Below are 22,174 nucleotides of genomic sequence, written 5' to 3'. Positions count from 1 at the left end.
CTATGCCCAGACGAAGACAAGTCCACTTGTCGAAACGTTGGCTCATCTGCGACCTGAGGCGTACCCTATTTACCCTTGTTCGGTTCTTCTCCTGCACCACATTATTCAAGATGCGGTGACCGGCTAACAGTGCTCCATGTTTTAATTGAATGTCCGAGACTTGAGCAGCATAGGAGACGTCATTTTCCCGAATTACACATGAAACAAATACCCACACATTCATTCATCTTTCTTGGCGATCATCCAACGTTACCTTTAGAAAGAATTTTTAAATATTTATTAAGAGTAGGCTTTTTATATGGCATCATTTATCAATGTGAGCGTCAGCCCGTTTCTTTTACTTAAATGACTTTCTTTTAAAGAAATTGTTGCTGAGGCAGCTTAGCCTTTTAACACGTACATGTCTCCTTTTAATTTTAACTTAGACCACTATACACCGCAATTCAATGTTTTAGGCTCTATACACCACTGTTTTTAGACTATACACTCCGAAAGAACGTTTAGGCCTTATACACCACCGTTTTTAAGTACTTCAGCTGACACCTCATCTTGTGTTTGGCGCTCTCTGCCCTAAGATGCCCTTGCACCATAAAAATGAGTTCATCATCATTACTGTACTGTAAATAACAATACGATGCTTGCAAATACGGCTTAAACTTTTATGTCGATGATCACTTGACTGTGAAAATAGCTGGTCACTTCTGTATCCGTAAGCCGCATTGTTCGCCTAGTTTTGGTGACCCTGTCACACCGCATCGATACGAACCCTCTGGAAACACACATCTCTTTCGTCCAGCTATATATGTCATAAACAAGCTTCTGCGCAAACGGTCGGCAAACTCCTTGTTACACCGGAGAATATCTTGGCAAAGCTCCTGCACTGCTTCTCTAGCATAGCTGTTAGCGTCCTCCCTTCTGTGCGCAATTCCTGTTTGCAGCCACGGAGATCAGTGACACCCTGCACTGCCGAACTGCATGTGCTGAGCTGCTTTGCTGATATTTTTTGCTGTCAGTTCTGGCTCAGACGATGCATACACATGAGATAAAACATGTGCACATTACGATTTAATTGGCACTTCCTAAACTATATGCGAAAGAATTTCAAGAAAGGCAATGCTACCCTTTTGTTAATCCCAATTCCTAAAACTCCTGGACAGGTAATTTGTGCTCACCTGTAATGTGATATCTAAACTTTGTATCGATGTCTTGAAATGATCAAGGCATGCTCACGCCAATGATATGTACATTCTATTCGTTATGCACTGCAAGAGATGTCTCTCTGCGACCATTGTGAAAGCACACGTTCCGGCTAAAAGCGATGGTGGCATGTTTGCACGCATGCAACTCGCACGCTGATCTTCCAGCATTCACAGTTGTTGCTGGCTATCACGCCAGCTCACCGGCTGCCATTGGTCAAACCACGCAAGGCTCTACCAAAGCTGCAAACACGGGAGACTAACAGGCAGTGTGAGAGAAGAAAGGGTCTTTTGAAAAGCCACACTCGGCAGGAGTGCACACTAATTTGGGCTCAATGGGACACTGATATGAAGGGACGTGCTTCTCGGAGGCGGCTGCCGGAGTCTACAGCAACCTGCATGCCACCTGCATGCATGTGCTCACAAACAACCTGTTTGGGCCACTGTCGCACACAATTCCGAGAGGTCAATAAACTGCAAAAGCCAGCTGCCAAGGCGGACACAAGACAAGGTTTAAATCTATGCAAGCGCTGATGAGGAGGGAAATGCAGAGACCAATCTGTGTGAGCAGTGTGGGAGGGAGAAAATCGATGGTCTTGAAAACGGTTACTTCTGCAACAACCAGAAGTCTACGAACTGAACATCACCCGATAATTTCATGGGCGGGGCAAAGTCCCTGAGCTGTCTTTTTTTTTTTTTTTGTCCTTGGAGTATTGAGTTGAGGGGACCCAGGAGGAGCGTCATTTTTAATCACCGAGATCTCCGGTGTTAACAAAGCAAGCTGAAAAATTCTTGCGATAAAGTGACTACTGAGGGAGGACCCATCTCTCGACCAGCTTGCTTTGCCTCATTTAGGCATTTCATAGTCTCTTTAAGCAGCATACTATGGGGAATCAATAAGAATAATGTAACAACCAGTGTTTAAGCAGCATACCAAGGTGGGATTACCTTCATTCTTATAGTGGTCGCAGCGTTCCTGAGGTCTCTGCTAGCTTGACTGGTCATGCAGCCTTCTTTCTACTCCAGCAGTAAAAGCGGTTGCCTGTTTTCATTTGAGCTACCAAGATGGAAGAATTCAGACTTTTTTTTTTGTATTTATGAGTGGAACATCTGTTCTTTTCAGAGCTTGGGAGAGGTGTTCATGGAGCCGTTCAATGACTTTGAAGGGCATGTTACCCTCCTTTATGTGAACGGATCTCAGTGTGCTTACAACGCATCGATATCCAACAAAGCTCGGGTGATATTTGTTTGTGACCCATCAACGACCGTGGTAAGATTTTATTCTTTATTATTAAGGTGCTTGCTGCAGCTATGCGGTCATTAGATCTGTGCAGCTATTGCTGTCATATGAAAATGGTCCGTGCGCACAAAGCCATAGGGTTTCTGCTTGTAGAAACTCCTAGGCTGTGGCTGGTGTTAACCTTGTTTTGGTATCCAGCTGTGGCGTACTGCTTTTCTCGCTTTTTCTTTCTGTGTACATCTGCCTGAGGTGCCATTTGCATGTGTTGTAGTTTTTTCCCTGTTGCATTTGCTTTTTTATTGCATTCTCTCAATGGTTTTACACTTGTTTCGGAAGAAGTGGTGTATTCTTCAGGTGGCAAAATACACCTCTTGGTTAACGAAGGTTCATTGTTGCATTCAATCATGCTTAGTTGTAGGGGTATAGTTAGATGAGTATTCAGCCTTATTTTGCACCTTCAGTCAACTATGCCCATAGTTTACAGCTGGGCTGCTATATTAGAATAGATGTGTCTGTGAAGCAGACTTGAGACTTGTGTGAGGCAAATTTTCAAGTTGTTATACTGTGTTGTGAGTCCGTGAGGATCACGCAAAGGTTTCAAGTTTTACAGCTTTCCTAAGCACTTTCAGCAATATCACTGTGTCTGGAGGGCCAAATGGCCACCGCACAAGCCTTCAGTGTTTTAGGAGGCTGCCTGTCCTCCCTAGACCAGTAGCATTTTTCCATTATGCACTGCTCATGAATAAGGGAGAAGCAAATGCCAATGCACATAGATGGATGCAGCAGAAACCAAATTTGTAAATCTTGGGGATGGACAGAGAGCTAAGCAGTGTTTATGAGGTGGGTTGTTTTTGTAGCGAGAGCTACATTGGCTACAATGTCACCATTTCGCCGTGCCTCTCCGTGAGAAAAAGAAGAAAAAGAAAAAGGAGAAGAAAGAGAAGACAAATAACTTGGTAGTTGGTAGAGGCTAACGACAACAGCAAGTTGCTAGGACAGAAGGTTCGTTCAAACGTTGTGACGGTGGTGTGCCCCAGAGTTTGTCGTAGAGACGATGTCATACCACTAGAAGTCTTCTACACCCAAATAAGAATGGTCAACGATGAGAGTCAAGGGGTGCTCATACGTGAAGTGATTCCCCCATGACACAAATACAGCTGAAACCATAGAGTAAACTACTATGTGGAAAGGCCATGTCTTTAGTTTCAAGCTGAACCTAAGCGTAGCCATGCAGGTTGCTTTCGCGTAACTCCAGGTTTAACGACAAGCTAACTACAGCTAATTTCCTTTCTCACTAGGAGGAGCCTGTTCTCCTGGACATTGATAAGGACAACTGCCTGTACATTTTTGAGTGGAGGACCAACCTTGTCTGCCCTGAGGTTAACAGGAAGGTTGTGCCTGGTGAACAATGTGTCTTCAGCATTCCTCAGCATGGACTCAACTTTGACTTGTCTGGATTGAAGCGCAACAACAGCACTCTATTCGAGGTGTGTAGCGGAAATCTGGGTATTGACCATTTCATTGCTTGTTGACCAGATGTTATTTTCCGCAGTTACTTTCAAGCACAGAATGTAGGTTTTGGGCATCTTATGGGCCAGATATTGTTGTACAGTAGACTCCCGTTAAGACTAACTCGCTTAAGATGAACCCTCGGTTAAGATGAACAGTGGAGGTCGTTTGTATGGTTCCCCATAGAGTCAATGCAAAAAAAAATCCGCTTAAGATGAACACTTCGCAATCGGTAATCGGTTAAGATGAATTTTCACGGCCGGCCACACCTCACCCGCGCAGCTTACTCGACCGTCCGAGCAGCGCTGCAGCGGAAAGAAAAAAAAAAAAAAAAAAAAGCTTTTCAGTGCCACGACCATCCGTGCCGCCGACGCACGCAGACCCAAGCAGGTCGGCGTCGGAAATGCGATTCTACGAAGGCAGAAGAGTGCCGCTGCTCGTCCTATCCCACCGTTCCCCCGCTCACTCCTTTTGTCCCCGCAGTAGGAGTAGGGTTCGCGTTTCGCGTCGCGCCGGCTGTCTTGGTACGACCTCGGGCAAGGACGAAACAGAGCGCAGAGAGGAAGAGAGAGAGAAAAAAAGAGCATGCGCAGCCCGGCCAGCAAAACTAGCGAAACGCGAGAAAAAAAACTGAGAAAAAATGCAGCCAATGACGTTTCCCAATGATGATCACGTGATAGTGTCGTCATGCCAGTGCTACCGAACTCTGCGCCTTTGCTGACCGCCAACGACGCCTACTACGCAGTGCACAGATCCATTGTTCTTGGCGGGTGTGCGCGTCATGTCCCGCAATTTTCTACCAGGCTGTACGCTGTCACCTCGTGGTGTGCGCTGTTTGTTTTCGTGCGCGCCGTGTTCGCCGTGTTGCTACTATGGCTAGTCGGCCAACAACTCGAAAAAAGCCGCTCGAGCTTCGTGAGAAGGCCGAAGTTTTGACCGAAGTTCGCGCCGGCCGGCTTTCAAAGACTGAAATAGCATTGATGAAAGTGTGGAAACGTGTAGGGCTGACGCACTGGACGCTCTGATTGAAGAAGTGCTTGACCTACCATCTGAAACTGCTGCTGAAGATGACAGCTTGAATGTTATGCCTGAATCTGCACTAGTTACCTGTGATGCAGCTGATGCCTCCCTAGACACTTTAGTGCAGTTTTTTGAACAGTGTGAGGGCACTGAAGGGTATCTTCAAAAGTTTAACGAGATGTCTGCTTTTGTAGCAGGCCGTCGATTTTCACGACAGACACAAAAGAAAATAACAGACTGGGTAACAGTCAACAATGCCTGATGCCTTACTGCTGCAAAGTGTAGTAGACAATCATTAGTCTAATAAATGCTTGTATTGCAGTTTATTTTCCTGAAAGGCCATCTTATTCATTTGTTCTCATATACGAGGTATTTGGACACACTCTGCATTCTCAAACATCATTTTTGGAATCACTCCTGATTAGACGAACTTCCGATAAGACTAACAATTTTCATGGTCCCTTGGAGTTCGTCTTAAAGGGAGTCTACTGTATTCTTTGGTCATCATCTCTGACTCATATTGCTCCCGTTAATGGCGGCATTTGTTTATTGTATTTATTTGCTTAAATACTTAAACCAGACACAATGCACAAATGAGGTGTTTGGATTGTGAGTGGCCTGAGCAGGCATGGAGCTATGCCGAAAATTATACAAGCAGCAAAAGAATATTGCAGCATCCTAAAATGAACGCACAATTAATAGCTGACGTTACTCTGTCTTTTACTTTGTCAGTAAGTCTGGTTTCCAGATGGTGGCAATGTATCATTGGCAGGTGAATTTTACAAATTGCCTCTGTGCACATTACATCATGGTGCTGATTACGTCTACCATTTTTTATTGTTCTTCACAGGTAGCTGAGCCGAATGGAAACAGGAAATTCATGCTGGACATTTGCGGCCGAACAAAGCTTTCTGGTTCTGGCTGTGGCAGTGGTTCGGTATGCCTTGTTTCTGCAGATGCAGAGAGCAACTATGGGATGCTCAGCTCGTTTACATACATCCAAAGTGGTCTCAAGGTTATGTACACCAATGGGAGCACATGCACTGAGAGTGGTAAGAGTGGAGTTTTCTGCCCCCATTACTGATGCTCACATTCTAACAAAAGCTGCCAAAATTGCTACCATATATTGCAGATTATAAATCAACACGAACTCACTAAACCTTCTTGGAAAAAAGTTTGACTCCAAATATACCAGATAGATCGACAATAGGCTTGTGAGAATAGTGCTTTTTTCGTTCAAAGCAAATAGTGATTCCTCCTTAACAATTTCGCACCAAAAAGTAAAGAAAAAGAACTAATTTTCGTGTAAAAACACCAGCTGTTCCACATGCTGAGGTTTGAGGTGCTCCCTTCTGCAGCTTAAAACAGCTTCTGCAGCCGAAAAAAGCCTTTCACTTCTTGTCTGTGTGGCTGGCATCGAAAAAAACCTATGGGCAGTTACAACCATGGTTGGGTAAAGGTGGCTGCCCTTGCTTATCCACCACGCAAGGGGGTCTTCGGTCTGGGAAAGAAGGGGGGCCTCCAAGTACCCAGCAACCTCGTCAGAGATTGTACGGCTTGACTTATGGTGTGCATACCAACTGAAGTGTGTAAAAGCACTCCACAAATAGTCTCCTGATGGGTCTGCAGAGCAGGTACTGTTCTCACTTGTTGCTGTACCATGTTGATCAACTGGCACAGTGTCTTCTGCTGCTGTTGTGAGTCAACTACCATTGCTTTGCGGGTCGTTCTCTGGATTTCTGTACCTAGGATCAGCCAGCGTTGCCAATGCAGGAAGGCACGACATCTTAATATCGGGGAACCTAGCCTTGATGCTACACAAAAGGCTTGAGGCAAGCAATGCTACCTCATCACCTTCGGAATCATGTTCAGCTAGAACCACCTCAGTACACTGCAACAGAGGAATGACTTGTGACAGTACAGCATGGAGTAGCTGTCCTTAGACAGTTCATCTGTGGCATGGTCATGTAGCTTCAAGACTTGCACTGCTGCATTCATAAGCTTCCACTCACTTGCGTTCAAGTTTGAGACTGCGTCAGATTCTGAAAATTGATGTCCGTACAGAGCTTCACGAGCCTGGCCATCATGGCATGCTGACTGTGCCATCGCATCGGGACATCTTGTATAACTTCGAGAGGGTCCAGCTGCATGTTTCTTTGAATTTCCTGAAGCCGTCCTCGGGCCTTGGCACTTCGTTTGTATCTAGCCACAATCGCTCTGACCTTAGCACAGAGCTGTGAAAACCTAGACACTTCTCTTTTGGTATCACTGGTACACGACTGAAGGGTGTGTCCGAAGCAATGCACACCACCCCAGCACGGCCGTGCAACTGCTGAAGTAAAGTTCCTCCCATTATCTGTAACGCCGAAGGTTGGCACAGTATCATGGGCTGGAAGTTCCCACTCTTCAATGACACCTGCGATAAATATCTCCAGGTTTTCTGCAGTGAGAGTGTTCGTCATTTTCGTGCAACACATGCATGCATGTGTTGCACGAAGTCCCTGCCTATGACTTGACAAGTTACACAAGCGTAGCTGTCATTTGCCCACGATGTCCAACCCTCATTGAGAGCGACTCCACTGTGCTTTGTTGTATCTGAGCGACTCCACTGTGCGTTTGTATCTAGCCACAATCGCTCTGACCTTAGCACAGAGCTGTGAAAACCTAGACACTTCTCTTTTGGTATCACTGGTACACGACTGAAGGGTGTGTCCGAAGCAATGCACACCACCCCAGCACGGCCGTGCAACTGCTGAAGTAAAGTTCCTCCCATTATCTGTAACGCCGAAGGTTGGCACAGTATCATGGGCTGGAAGTTCCCACTCTTCAATGACACCTGCGATAAATATCTCCAGGTTTTCTGCAGTGAGAGTGTTCGTCATTTTCGTGCAACACATGCATGCATGTGTTGCACGAAGTCCCTGCCTATGACTTGACAAGTTACACAAGCGTAGCTGTCATTTGCCCACGATGTCCAACCCTCATTGAGAGCGACTCCACTGTGCTTTCAAAAATGTCCTCGAGCTTCTTTTTCACCTTCTCTTTGCTTGATGCGTAGAGGTCGGGAAAAATTTTTCTTAAGAATGGTGTGAGAGACAGCACGGCATAATCCAGCATAGCGAACCATCATGTCGAGGAAACCCAGTTCTTCGACAATGTTGTAGGGGTGCATACCACGAGCTACGAAGCGAGCTACCATTTTTGTCTCTTAGGCTTTTGGGGTCGATGCCTTTTAATTTCAGCTTGAAACTGTCAGCTGTGGATGGCTGTTGACCACTTGCCTTGCTTGCCCCTTTGAGCTTGAATGGCCTTTTGCGTGCGTCCTGCTTCTCTTGGTAGTCCTTGTACAAGTCCGGATGTCTCTTTAAATGCATTGCTAGGGTTGTTGTCATACATGTCGGAGTCTTCAGGACTGCCTTGTATTTATAACATCGAGCTTCGGTTCCCGGTGGAGTCTTTATAAAAAAAATTCCAAATCTGATTGCTGGCTGCATACAATGTCCCCCATGATGCTCTGGAGTGGTCCAGAGCAGCTGGGACTGGTCAAATGCCACCGCGGCAGAGACAGTTGCCCACTAAATGCATTCGATCGTGTCAACGAGATGTGCTTTTGCATGCATTTGTTCCGAGCTTTCCTGGCTTGGTTTGGACTCGATTGGATTGGGAAGTGTTTCTGAATCCAAAAACCAAAATGCTCTAAAACGCCTTCTCCCTGCAGCATGTGGCTATTCGTTCGAGCCAAATACTTAGAAATTTCCAAATAACAAAATTCGAATCACAGCGAATATCGAATAGCACAATTTTTGTTCAACTATTTTAAAATATGGAGTATTCGCACAAGCCTGGTCGACACTAAATTGCGCTATGGCCATCACTCGCCAATAAGTTTTCAGAAGACCGAGTGAATCGATGACGTTTATTCGTACGCAGAACTCCTCTTACTATTCGTTGTCGTCGCTCGCGAGAACGACACTGTCGTGGTCATCTGAGCTACTGCTGCTGCTGGTCGTTAGAAGTGGGATGCGATAAGAGCAGAAAGGAATGTTTTGTCCACAGCTTATTCACGCAGTGCAAAACACACTCTTTTTCTCTCCATATGCTTTGGGTAACTTCTGGCATATGGTCATGCGTCTCCTTAGAGTTGGGCTGTTTCGCCTTATAAAATTTTTCAGTCATTTCTTAGACATTTGAAAGGAACGACATGTAGCAGTGCATGCAAATAGTTTACTTCTTTGCTTCTTCCTATCCCTCATGCACGTTTACGACGCATAAAACTTCCATCCTGCTGTGACATTGTTTTGAGATTCTGAGCAGAGGATCTCTAGCTGCTTGAAAGTCATCGCCGTACTGCAGCAGCATGTTGGGGTCTGTGGGGCGCACAGATCGCACGTACCACTGATGGTCAGTGATCCGGTGCCAAAGAAGTATAACCTTCTGAGAGCATCTGACTGGTCACTTGGTTTGGGATTGGATTGGACCTGAGGCACAGCAATGCCCGTTGTTTGTCTACAAAGCTTTTCTATCATAAGAAAGAAAATTTGGGGCATATCTATAAAAACTGGGACACCCTTTTGCCTTTCGTTACCTATGCCTATAATTTCGCCGTCATTCTTTTTAGTTTATAGCCGTCAACCAACAACTCTGTTTGACACCACCTTCTTCTCTGCTCCCGCCTCCCCATCTGCATTTTTGGGTTACCAGTTTTCTACACTTATGGTCTATTACTGGCAAATTGCTCGCTGCAACAATGAAGCCGCCCAGCAAAAATGGAAGCACCACTATGACGAGCATCACTGCACTGCCTCCTTCTCAACCGGTGATGAAGTGCTACTCTGGACGCCGATCTGCACGCCTGGATTGTGCGAGAAGTTCCTCCATCGCTATATCGGTCCTTGCACCATGCTCCAGCAAACATGTCCCGTGAACTACTGTGTTGTCCCATCGCATACCGTTGCCGATCGGCGTTGGCGCTCAGAAGAAGTTGTTCATGTTTCGCGCATGAAGCCGTACACCCGCCGACCCGCTTTCATCTAAACAGCAACCAGGGTGGCTGCTTCCTTGCCGGGGGGATTTGTGTGAGCCCGGTGTCAGAACTTTCACCTCTTTCACCTGTACATGCGCAGCATTGTCATCATTCACCGGTGTTCGCAAGATCACGCGCAGCGTTCCAGATTGTGGCTGGAATAAAGACGTTTGTTCGAGCGGTGGCTCACAATATTTATTTTTAAGAAGCCCGTTTTCGTATCATGCCCGACAACTATTGCAGAATTACCCTTGAACGCACGTGATATTACCCACAGCTCAGCCAAAACTACTTTTTACCCTGTCAAAGGTTGAATTTAAGACTCCGTGCATAGGTCGACTCCGATTATAAATCGACCCTTAAACTACAGAAGGTCATTTTTGAAAAAAGGTTAACTTATAATCAACACTATATGGTAATGTAATGTCCATTACTAAGTTTTCTTCGTAGTTTGTTTGCTTCTAGCCTGTGTTTATGCATGAGCGCTGTATAAATCAGCACTTGGGTGATACTGATGACACACTTTCCTTGTCATCTCATAACTCTATCAATTTTCATATTGGAGTGCATTGGTGTTACTGCTTGGCCAGCTCAGAACATTTTCTATAAAGGAAAAAGAGCATCATGCTTGGGAGGAGTTATATCAGCAACCTGGGCTTCTTTGTGGTGGTTCATGTTGGCAAGTAACCAGAGCACAAATGATGGCAAATGAACACTTAATGGGCCTGATGCACCCACTTTTGATGGTGATCGGCATGCACTTCCCTCTAATTTACCTTGTGATGTCGCATGAGCAGTGCATAACTGCATTCGGGCTACAATGGCCATGAGGATGCTGTAGCCATGCTTTGGCGGAAGGTAATGCTCTCAGGTTGTGCTCACCTGCTCTATTTCTTGTTTTCTTATGTTTAGTGCAGACCCTGTCTTGCCAACTGGTCTCCCCTGTTTTTGCAGAGGGTGTGGCCCACTCTGCTGAAGTGAGCTTCGAGTGCGATGAAGACGCTGGTATTGGCCGGCCAGTTTTGGATCATGTAAGCTAAGCTGGTGTGGCCTCCATTCTTGTATCGAGTGGAGCCACAACATGCAATGTGGTTACATTAATGCCTTGAAAAGTTTTCTGCTTTGTACAAAACCATGTCAAACATTGAGGGTCAATTCTTTATGAAATGTAGGTCTGTTATACTGTAAGTGACAATCTGTGTGCACATCTAAAAAAATGTTTGTAGCATTTTCATTTTTTTTTTATTCACTTCTAGGCACTTGCTGTATTGCATGCATATATTATTTCAAATAATTTGTTTTTCACCCACTTTCTGGCTTCCACAATCATATGTGTAACTTTTTTTCATACAGAAGCACGCTTGCCACGCAACCTTCATCTGGAAGACAAGTTTGGTGTGTGTGGCTGACCACAGGCAGTGTGTGCTTACATCCGGCGATGACATGTACGACTTCGGCCTCCTGGCCTCTGTGAGCCACGTGAGGAACGTGACTGATGAACAAGGAAACATGTAAGCTTGCTTCTCTCAACGTTATCATGCACGTAGGGTGCAGCCGTGCACAAGTGGTGTCTAGGCATGTTACCAATGTTCTTGGTCTGCTTTTGTCAACTGCTTGGGATATCCCCATAGATGTGTGCATGCACTTTTGTCCTCAATTTCAGATACTGGCTCAACGTATGCAGCGACATGAATGCAGACCACCAGAGTGTTCAGTCCTGTCCCAGCTCTGCTGCTGTCTGCATGCGCAGCAAAGGCCACAGTGGACATGACTTCACAATTGGGAAAGCACAGTCGCTTACACTGTCTGCTGTTGGTAAGTTGTGCTGGCATCGCTCAGTAGGTGTGGGTGACGTCAAAGCAAACCGTTTGGGAAATGAAGCGCTGTGGACGGGAACTGTACTGGACTCGAGAGACGGAAGCCCAGCTGCCTCAGCCGTTGTGCTACTTTAATGGCACTGGGTTTGCTTTGCCTGGTCATGGGTGAAACTCTGCCAGTTCTACCTGCCTTGGAATGGTATTTTTTAACATCTGCGTGCACCACTTGTGTGGTCTTTGGTGCTGCAGCCCCTGGTCGTGTTGACATGACCTACGGCGGGGGGGACCCATACGTCTGCCACAACCGCACCTCTCAGCACCCTACCACGCTGATCCAGCACGAGTGCGTCACTGGTGGCAGTAGCACCGGAGTCCTGGAGTTTGTGATGGGTCCCACACCAGACCAGTGCTTGTTTGTCTTCAGGTGGAAGTCGAGGACAGCTTGCCCTATCGTTGAGTGAGTGTTGTGGCCAGTTCGTACTCTGTGGAACACTGCATGCACTTTGGGCTTTTTCGATGTTTTCTGAACAATGGTCTTGAGCAGAGCATGCAATGTGGCATCTCGTTTGAGTCACAGTAGATGTAAGGAATAGGAAAATTTGTTGCATGTGACAAAGAATCTGATGAAGGGATGGCATTGGGAAGTTGGCTGGTCTGCATCCTGGTAGAAGGCAACTGTAGTTGGCTGAGGTCTGTATTTATTTATTTAAGCATACTGTAAGCCTTGCTAGGCTCTTACAGGAATGGGCGAACGGGACCGTTATACAAAATGCAAAACATCAGAAACACACAAAAAATGGAAAGCTTACGCACTGCGACACTATAATGGACATTCAATTCGTCGCATATGAAGCACTGAAAAGAACCGCGAAGCGACACAATAAAAGAACACGTTAGACGATAGGTACTAATAAGATAAAATCTGAAACTGAACACTCGCAGTGAATAAAGAAAGACATCTTAGGACCGATTTTTTTGTTTACACCATTTGCTTCTCAAAAAATGACTCGTTTTTAAGAAAAATATCAAGGCACATTTCATCCATAAATTCATGTGGCATTCAGCCACCATTCAATGGACGTGTCCAGGTTAGTATGCATTGAACTCATGGATAAGCTGAGTCTGCGATTGAGCATGACAGTGTGTTCCAGTTTCAGATGTCCAGTTATGCATCCATGCCATGTCCTATTGTCTCTTCCTTGGCTCTCTGCTTCTGAAGCAGAAGTAGGGTGTGCTATTTGCAGTCCATCTTTAGCTGTTCAGGGAGTGTAGCCACATGTCTATCTCAGACCTTATCTTAATGTATGTTACTATTTCTTTTGGCGGCCATGGCTATTCTGCTTCTAGTAAAGTGCAGTAAAGTGGCAGAAAAGAGCAAACTGTATTTACTGCATTGAAAAAAGAAACTAATTTCTTCTATCGGGGCTTGCAAAAATAGAGGCCAATTATGTAATGTTTCTTTTTCTTTTTTGCAGAGATGTGGCTATTCCAGAAAAGGATGGTATCCTCGTGGAAAAGAGGTTGAATCTTGCTATGAATTTGTCTTCAGTTTTGAGCAGGTAAAGGATACTTTGCACTATGGATGAGGCTTGTATGTGCTCCCCTTGGCGTATACCTGTTGTTCAATTGGTTAAATAGTAAAACGGTAATCTAATAGTAGCATTTAAATTAGTCTAGTGTTTGCTTCAAATTGGAGGAGGGAGGGGAGGAATATGTGCTTTTCATGTTGACAAAATTCATTTTTATGGCGCCTTAACTTCAGTGTGCCATATTTACTCAAATATAACTCGAGGTTTTGCAAGATTTTTGGCTACCCTCGCATTATAATTGGATACAGTAGAATCTCGATGATATGAATTCCACGGGACCTAGATAAATATTTGTATCATCCCGAATTTGTATGATCCTAAACAGCAAATTTTAACATGAAAATGAAACACTGTTCTTTTGGCTTAATTACTTTTGGCTGAAAAAGTCAGAAATGCTGGTTGCACTTTTCTGGGCTCGATGTCAACAATCAGCCCAGCCTGAAAAAATAAAAACAAGCCGCAGTTGTGTCTCCCACGCTGACTGTGCTGAATGTCGGGGGCATTGAGGGTCTCTTCTAGCGATGGTAGTGGATCAGCCTCTTCTTCTTTTCTGTTTGATGACGACAGCTAATTTTTATTCATCAATTAAGTCTTCAATGGTTTCCAACCCGCAAGTTACAAAGTTGTAAGTAGAAACTTGAACTTCTGGAGACCTTCACTAGCCAAATCGTCGTTGGACTCTTTGGCAACCAGTGGTGCAGGTGGTGCGTGCGGTGCTGTCGTGGACCCACATTTGCGAAAGCAGTTTGCAATCGTTTGTGGAGTCACCTTGTCCCAGGACATGGTCAGATAATGAATTGCGTGTAGAAGACTTTACGTTCCTGATTACTCTGGCGTCCAACAGCTGCAGGTGGCTTGTGTTTGCAGGAACGAATATGACTGTGACATTGATTATTGTCACTTTCCTGGGGTGGGTGGAGCACTGGTCGACGAAGAGCAAGATTTTTCTATTCTTCGATTCCATTTTCCAATCTAAGCCTTTCAGAAACATTCAAAAATCTGCAGTCATCCAGGCTTTCTCATTAGCTTTGTACACACAAGGCAAAAATCTAGCCATTCGAAAACATCTGTTGATTTGGCTTGCCGATAATGGTGAGCGTAATTTTTTCGGAACCATTGGCATTTCAACAGAAAAGTGTGGACACTCTTTCTTTACTCTTCTGTCCACCCTAACAGGCTTGGCCCTTCACAGTCAAGCTCTTGCTTGGTTGCAGGTTGAAGAACACACCTGACTCGTCGGCACTGAAAATGTCACGCGGTGCGTACCCGAGGTCAGCACCGGCAGCGAGTCAGTCCAGTCACCAACAGTCGTCTAGTCCATTTTTTTGCCTTCTTTGCAAACAGTTCTGTAAACAAGCCCATGCCTTTCCTTAAAGCGATGCAGCCACCCTCCGTACACTTGAAAATTTTCGGCGCCAATAGAAAGTGTAGTGTCGTCACTTTCTCTCGCAGCACTTTGCCATCCACATTGATGCCGGCTGCAATCACTTTGTGAAGCCACATCAGCAGAACTTCTTCCCACTCAACATGTGCTAGGCATTGAAACTGAAGTGATGAGCATTCTTCAAAATGACGTCCCACCCACTGCCCAATCACAATGCAGTGTCGACGGGGCTATACTCCGTTTCATATATCAGGTGCAATGCTGTCATAGCTAGAGCTCTTTTTCGTGCTCCCCGCATCTGCGATAAAAAATAGTGTGTTCCCTTGACGAGAGGAAATAATAATTGCTTTGTCTGAAAGCTTAATACGTATTACATTTGCCATCAGCTTGATAAAAAAAAGCCTTTTTTTTTGGAGGGGGAAAAGGACCAGAATCGGTGAATTTAAACGTTTGTCGTTTTTGTTCGTGTCATGTTTTCACTGCTCTGCAATCCTGTCAACTGTGCTCTCTGCACTGTGCATCTTTTTGCGAAAATGGCGCCCAACACAGTGACTTCGGCCATCTCTCTGGAGTGTATTTTTTTTTTCGAAGATTCACACTTAGAAGATGTTCAGGCACACGAAGCAAGTTATTTGTTCGGAAGGGTTTGGATGACATCGTCTGGGAGGACGAGAGCAAAAGGAAGGCTCATTTCTTTTTGTAGAACTCTGCCTCCAATGGCGAATTAGCGTTTTTAATGAGACTTCCATAATGTCTATTAAAGTTACTTTTTCAAGCACTTATCTCTCATTAAATTCGTGGTTTTACTTTTTTCCATTGGGCAATATGCAAAATTGCCCCTCGCGTTACATTTGCAGTGGCATTAATTCGAGTAAATATGGCAGTTATTGCTGATGCATTCTGAGTCATTGTTTGAGGTGTGAAATATATTGTAGCAGGACACAATTTAAACGGTAGTGGGTAGCAATAGACCCTGATTCGCGGCATCCTGTTATTTCTCCATTGGCCAACCTGAACAGTAAAAGAGACCAGCTTTTTAATTTTCCTTTATCAAATAAGTCAGAGGCATCAGAATTCTTGAGTTGATTAATTTCGTTAAAGAGCTTTTTATGTTATGGAGAAATTCTGTATGGCAGGCCTGGTTTAGGGCAGAGCTTCGCTGTGGAGTTGAGTTGTATAAAACCATAGCTACTTTCATTTTTCTTTATTTTTGTCGATGTCGTCATGCAACTCAGTGGAGCAGCTCAGTGCTACACGTTACCTGGTTTGTTTTATTTAGTGCATGCGCTGTCACATTTGTGTGCCCCATTGCATCCTGTGCTCACCGGTTGCTTGCCCGCAGTACCTTCAACGTGTCTGAACAAAGGGGCAAGGATGGCTACGTCTACATGGTGAGGCTGGGAGCGCCCGTTGCTGCTGGCATTGCTGGAGCGTGTGTTGAGGCCAGTGTGTGCCAGACCAAGGGCTCTGCAAGCTTTTACAGAGATGTTGGCAGCTACAGCACCAAGAAATTTGTTGTTAGAGGTAAGGCACATGGGCAGCATTCTGCAGAACCTACTCATGCTTGAAGCATTGCAATACCGTATTTACTCTCATAATGTTTGCACTTTTTTTCATGGAAAACCGTTACTAAGTTAGGGTGAGATTATTATGTGGGGAAAATTTTAGAGCAGATGTTTTGGAGCGCAAAATGCAAATTTAAATAGGTGTGAATTGGGATTTTTAGGCCAGTTATTGTAAATATGAATAAAACATTATTTTAAACCGGAAATTACCTTTGTTATAGAAGTACAGGGTCGTCAGAAGCAGAAATTGCTAAAGCACTTTATTTTCCGCATGCAGCCTCACTATCACTTCCCGCGTTTCTTGGTATAACGTTCACAGCAGCCCACGCAGTTCCATTCTTGATCAGAGTCTTGATCAGTGCTCCATATTCAGCTTCTGATGCTTCATCGTCCCACACCAGGTGGTCTACAGCTATGTCCAGGGCATTTGAAATTCCTGTTTTGAAGTGGCAGCTTCACTACTAAAGGTCTCGAGCTCTCTCCGGTATGCATTGACCATGACCTTCAAGGCTCAGGCAAGGTCATACCTTCAGTTTATAAGTTAAAGAACCACTTTATGGTCAAGTCACTGCATAGGTCCAGGTCATTTGAAGGTTTTCAAGGTCAAGCAGAGGGGGAATATCAAGGTCACTTCAAGGTCAACCAAAATCTGGTTACGGAATCAACCCAGCTCACTGAGAAGCCGAAAAGCAGCATTTACGTGATAGGGTGTGACGTCACACCATACTACACCTAGTGCATGACTGAAGGAGCACCGGTGCGCCTGACACCAAGTCCATGTGTGATATTCGCATGCTAGGCCATGACGTCATACGTTCAGGCAAGCATAAATAGCAGCTGCGGAGATGCCTAGTAGTCGTGTCCGGTGCTAAACAAGTGTGTCGCCGCACATGGTACAGCCGGCGTTTAACCTTGTGTGACGATCTGGACTGCATTGCGATTCGCCAGGAGTGTCTATGGAAAGTCGGTGAACGGGAGAGGGCGAAGAGAGCAGCTGAGATGCCAGAGGAGCGAGAAGAACGTCTCTCCAAGCAGTACCGTGCCGACGCAACTAGGCGGAGACGCTGTGCGGCTGAATTGGTGCTTAAACGCCGTCTGAAGAGCAAAGAAGTTCCCAGCGAGAGTCAGATGAAGAGCAAGAAACTAACGGCAACTGTACACAGGACCAACAGTGCCATCTGACTTAGCGAGTTCGTAGCCGCCACTGGTCAGTTTCACAGCGCTCCACACACAACCCATTTGGGAGTGTGTGCGGAGTATGTGACCGACTGTGGCACAAGCAGGACTGCTCATCGGTAAATGAAGGCATGTGGCCAAGGATTGCGTAAGCGTTTCCGGATTGGGATGAGGAAACTGTGAAAAATGCGGTTGTGTGTCAAATTTGCCGGGACAGTTTGAGCAGTAGCTTCACTATGGTTTAGCCTGGCAAATACCAAAGAAATGCTCAACAAACAGTATAACAAGACTTTGCCAGGCTAAACCGTTGTGAATCTGCCGCTTCTCACTCGATTTAGCTAAAGCCAAACCATCGTTAATTTTTTTTTTTTTAAGCTTATGACCACGTCTGCGGCATTCATGCCCCATGCCTCCCATATCCAACTGCACGGCAGCTCCACAGACAGCCTTGTGATGTTTTCGCCCGGTGTCATAGCATGGTTGCCTTCGGTCATCCATTTTGCGCACAGCCTCCGAATGTTATCTTTAAACGGCTTGTTTAAAGATACATCAATAGGCTGCTGCACTGACGTGAGGCCATCTGGAATAACAGCCAGGTCCGTGTGCAGTTCTTTCAGCATGGCCTGAACAGTCTCCTTGTTGTGACCACGAAAGCTGTCCACAGCAAGGAGCAATGGAAAAAGAAGTGCTCCTGGTCGCCGGCCCCACACAGTCTTGATCCCGTCAACCATTAGATCTGCAGTCGTCCACCCTTTTTCTTGCATATGCACGTACACACCAGGGGGGAGCTTTTCTTTCGGGAGTGTCTTGAGAGCTTAAAAATGAAAAAGTGGCAGCTTCTGGCCGTCCGCTGTTACGCCTAGCATAACCGTGCACCTCTGCTTTCTGGTGCCTGTTGTCTTGATACGTACAGTGTGCACGCCTGTCTGCTCTACTGTTCTGCTTCTTGGCATGCCAAAATTAAGCGGAGTTTGGTCCACGTTGCCTATCTGAGAGAACAAGAGGTCTTTCTTCTGTTAAATCCTTATAATGAAACGATGGAAGTCAACGACTTTATCCTCATAGGCTGCAGGTAGCCGCTGGCAAAGCGTCGTCCACCTCCTCAGAGAAAGCCCATTGCAGCGCATGAATCACATGGCCCACTTGCTAGCCCTGAAATCTTGCGCCGGGATGCCCTCCTTCTTTGCGATTATGCGCGCTTGTTTCTTTATCAGTTCTATCAACACTGCGCAGCTATCTGCCCGTAGAGCTTTGATGTACTCAAGCAGTGATGTTTTAAGGCCAGGCAACTTCTTACTCTTTGAACCGCAGAAGGCCCGGCGCGTCCTGTTTGTCATCTTCTGCTTCTCATGGTGCTGTCTCCAGTAACGGTGTGCAGAGCTCGTTGACACCGAAATGCCCGCTAGCTGTGCGGTTACCATACTCTAGCATGTACTCGATGGCTTGCAGCTTGGAAGCAGCTGTGTAGCTTGCATACTGCCCCATCACGATGCAGCACGAAGAACACCTAGACGGTGGAGCAAAACGAATAACAAGGATGGAACGAAGGAACACTGACAACAAGACATGGAGACAGACACTGCACAGAATGGCAGGACGAAGACTAGACAATGAGCATAACCTATGATGATGATGATGATATTCCTGAGCATGCTTTTGCCGCTTGGTAGCACACGCACACAACTCTGCCAGCTAGTTTCAGTAGCGCTCCAAAAATGGTGCTTGCTACTAGTACTAACAGACTACTCTCGTGGCAGTAACCTTGGTGGTGCGATGATTATGCGAGGGGAAAAAAATTTTAATTTTTAATAGTCACTGTGGGGGGTGGAAGCATTACGCGAGTAAATACGGTAGCTGTCTTAAGTGTGGCTGACTAGAAAAAAGCACTTAAGAAAAAAACAACTGTGCACTTCTGAAGCATTGAGCTAAGCAGCTTGGCACAACAATGGCAAAAAGCAGTATGTGCTGCTTAGAACACCTTCCAAATGATTACAGGCTGGTAGTGCTTTCGGAAATCTCTCAAGTTAAGTCTCAGGCATATCAATCCAGTGCTTTCTGTGCTTACTGTTTTTCACTTCTTATCGTGCTCTCTTGTTTAGGTTCAGAATTATTGCTGGAAATGGAATCTCTGGGTAGCAAATGTGGGCGAACTTCGAAGGCTGTAAAGTCCATCATCAGCTTTGAGTGCTCCAGAACTGCTGGCCTGGTAAGACACTTCTTGCCTCTACAGGCTGCATGACCTATTTGTTTAGGGCCTGATCTTTAACTTAACCGCTTTTGTTGTTCACAATAACCTAACCATAAATGGTGTTTGTACCATTCTTGCCACATTGACAGGATTGCATGTTTTATCTATTGCTGCTAAATTGCTTCACAGCTTCTAACTTATGAGCAGCTCAGGATGCGACAATGTTTAGAACATGTGATGCTGCTTATTTAGAGCTCAAGGAAAGCTAAATGTAAACTGTAAACTAAGTAACTATGCTCGGGGATGTCAAGGAGGAGTGTGCACAGGGTTCAAATTCCCATACCCAGTGTGCAGAACTGCCTGTGGTGTTTATTATGTCGTTGTTGATTGCGAAGTCTCTATACGTTCTTAAACAAGGGAATTGCGCTGAAAAAGACACGGACGAGAAGAGGACATGGACGGGCGCCCGTCCATGTCCTCTTCTCGTCCGTGTCTTTTTTAGCTCAATTCTCTTGTTTAGGAATGTACGACCGACTAGCCCAACAACGTGCTCTCTTAAATCTCTATACATTATTTGGCTGGTAGTGCTACTGCGACTGGCTTAGCGACAGGGTTAGGAATTTTTTCATATTTTGTCTGCTGATTGAAATTTTGAGATCATAAGCCTTATGCCACTGATATTTGGTTAGTATTTTCATATTGCAGTGTTTCCATACAGGGTGTGTTTGCACATGCAGCAGACACTAGCAGATTTGTTTTTTGATGCAGAGGGAAAGCTACACTAATATACGATGTCTGAACACGCCAAAAAGATTGCAATGGCATACTTTAAATACGTGCTGAAGGTATGGACCTGCATACAATATGAATTGGAATTTAAATAGCAAAAACAAAGTTATCATCCATGTATATTGCGAATGAGGGAAGCTCACTGAAAGCATTTGCACGGCATTTCACACTTGAGTCGGTTACTTGATGGACACTCTGTAAACATGCGCGCTTCTTGCTTGCCTATATTGCGCTACCCAGCACCAGATGTCAGCAGAGGGAATGAGTCTCCATGTATCTGATGCTGTCTCATTCGCCTTCTCGCACCAGTATTCTTGATTGGAGAATTCCGCACCGTGGGAAAAAAGCAGCTGCTACTCACCTTGCCACTTACAGAAGCTACTTGGTCCTCTCGAACTGTGGCAGGCTGATGTGCCACTTTCTTTGTTTGCATGGGAGTGCAGTGCAGGTGCAGATATGTCGTGCTCGGACCAAGGAAGTGTCCTCAAAATCAGGGCTTTACTGACAGTCGCCTTAGGGTGTGCGGTCTTCGGAGAATCTCTTCTCAAAGATCATTCAATACAAACTACTCTTCAGTACCACTGTGTGCATTTGATACCTTGGATTTCTTGAAAGTGCGACCTGCGAATTTCTTAAGAATGCCAAGTGTCCACTGTCAAACTGCAGAGCGTGGCTGTATCAAGGTTCCATTTCAGCTAGCTAGCAGCAGTAGTAACTACAGGCTCACCCTACTTTAATGAGTGCACGTGGGAGTGCCTGATGCAGTGCCAATGCTTAGCTAAAACTACTTTTCGTTTAAAAGCAACTGTGTACTACTTTCACAGTCTTGACATCATTCGAGGTGCTAACATCCGGCTCGTGGTAATGTGACAGTTGTGAAGTCTGTGTGATGAAATGGCATTGGAATCAAAACAACACAGTTGTCACCGCTAGATAGCACCCCATCTCACTGGAAGCCTGATAGCAATAGCAGTAGATAATTACGAGATAGAAACTGAGAGTTTAAGCTGAAAATTGTTTTGATTTGCGTATAACTCGACATGAAATTTTTACATGCTAAACTCTGGAGAAAATCCTCATAATATGCTGGCTTTTATGGTGCCATTTCTTTCACAGTGCATAAGCTGAGTACAGAAATGCCCCCTGCAAGCTCCTGTGGCATTGTTGCCCTGAAAACAAGCTCCCACAGACAGTGTGGCAGCAATACAAACAACAGGTGCACACAAGAAACATGCAATGTGTGTCTTAGTAGTAGAGATGCAGTATATGTTCTAAAGTGTTCTAATTGCACTGACGAAGAGGCAGCGTTTGCAGTAATATTTTCCTTTGAGTTAACATTTCAAATGTGAGTTGGATGTCTTTAAGGTGCTCTAAAGAGAATTGTGGGGTGTTAGTTTAATCGTGGGAACTCAGTAAGAGCATTCATACGAACTTTGAACTATTGCTTTGTGTGGCCGATTTGACTCTTGAAATTGGATAAAACGTCCTGGCTCCCACCTCTCTTTGAACACACTGCAGAGAGTAGGAGGAGTCGTAAGTGGAATAAGTTCTAGGTAATCGTGTGGCAGGTTGCCACTCTGGTGTCGGCGGAGTAATACACGGAGTGACGGTGTAAACATAGCCTACTTGCTTTGGGCTTGCCAATTTGGTGATGAGACTCTAAACTACTAATAAGTAG

The 22,174-nt window shown here is 45.3% G+C and overlaps 1 protein-coding gene across 1 annotated transcript in view; it reads left to right on the top strand.

Moving 5' to 3' along the window:
- The window catches only part of Lerp (lysosomal enzyme receptor protein), a 164,809-nt gene that overhangs the window by 134,890 nt on the left and 7,745 nt on the right, over positions 1–22,174 (top strand). Inside the window, exons 29-38 of the mRNA XM_084605664.1 lie at positions 2,320–2,466; positions 3,735–3,923; positions 5,816–6,017; positions 10,943–11,019; positions 11,342–11,499; positions 11,652–11,803; positions 12,055–12,262; positions 13,281–13,364; positions 16,121–16,302; positions 19,619–19,725. Coding sequence (XP_084461790.1) covers positions 2,320–2,466; positions 3,735–3,923; positions 5,816–6,017; positions 10,943–11,019; positions 11,342–11,499; positions 11,652–11,803; positions 12,055–12,262; positions 13,281–13,364; positions 16,121–16,302; positions 19,619–19,725 — 1,506 coding nt within the window. The remainder of the gene's footprint in view (positions 1–2,319; positions 2,467–3,734; positions 3,924–5,815; positions 6,018–10,942; positions 11,020–11,341; positions 11,500–11,651; positions 11,804–12,054; positions 12,263–13,280; positions 13,365–16,120; positions 16,303–19,618; positions 19,726–22,174) is intronic.

The sequence above is a fragment of the Amblyomma maculatum genome, chromosome 1, assembly GCF_055883805.1.
Source record: "Amblyomma maculatum isolate TAMU_Amacu chromosome 1, ASM5588380v1, whole genome shotgun sequence".
NCBI classification, from domain to species: Eukaryota; Metazoa; Arthropoda; class Arachnida; order Ixodida; family Ixodidae; genus Amblyomma; species Amblyomma maculatum.
Note: the sequence above shows the minus strand (reverse complement) of the source record. Positions and strands in the feature narration are given on the sequence as shown.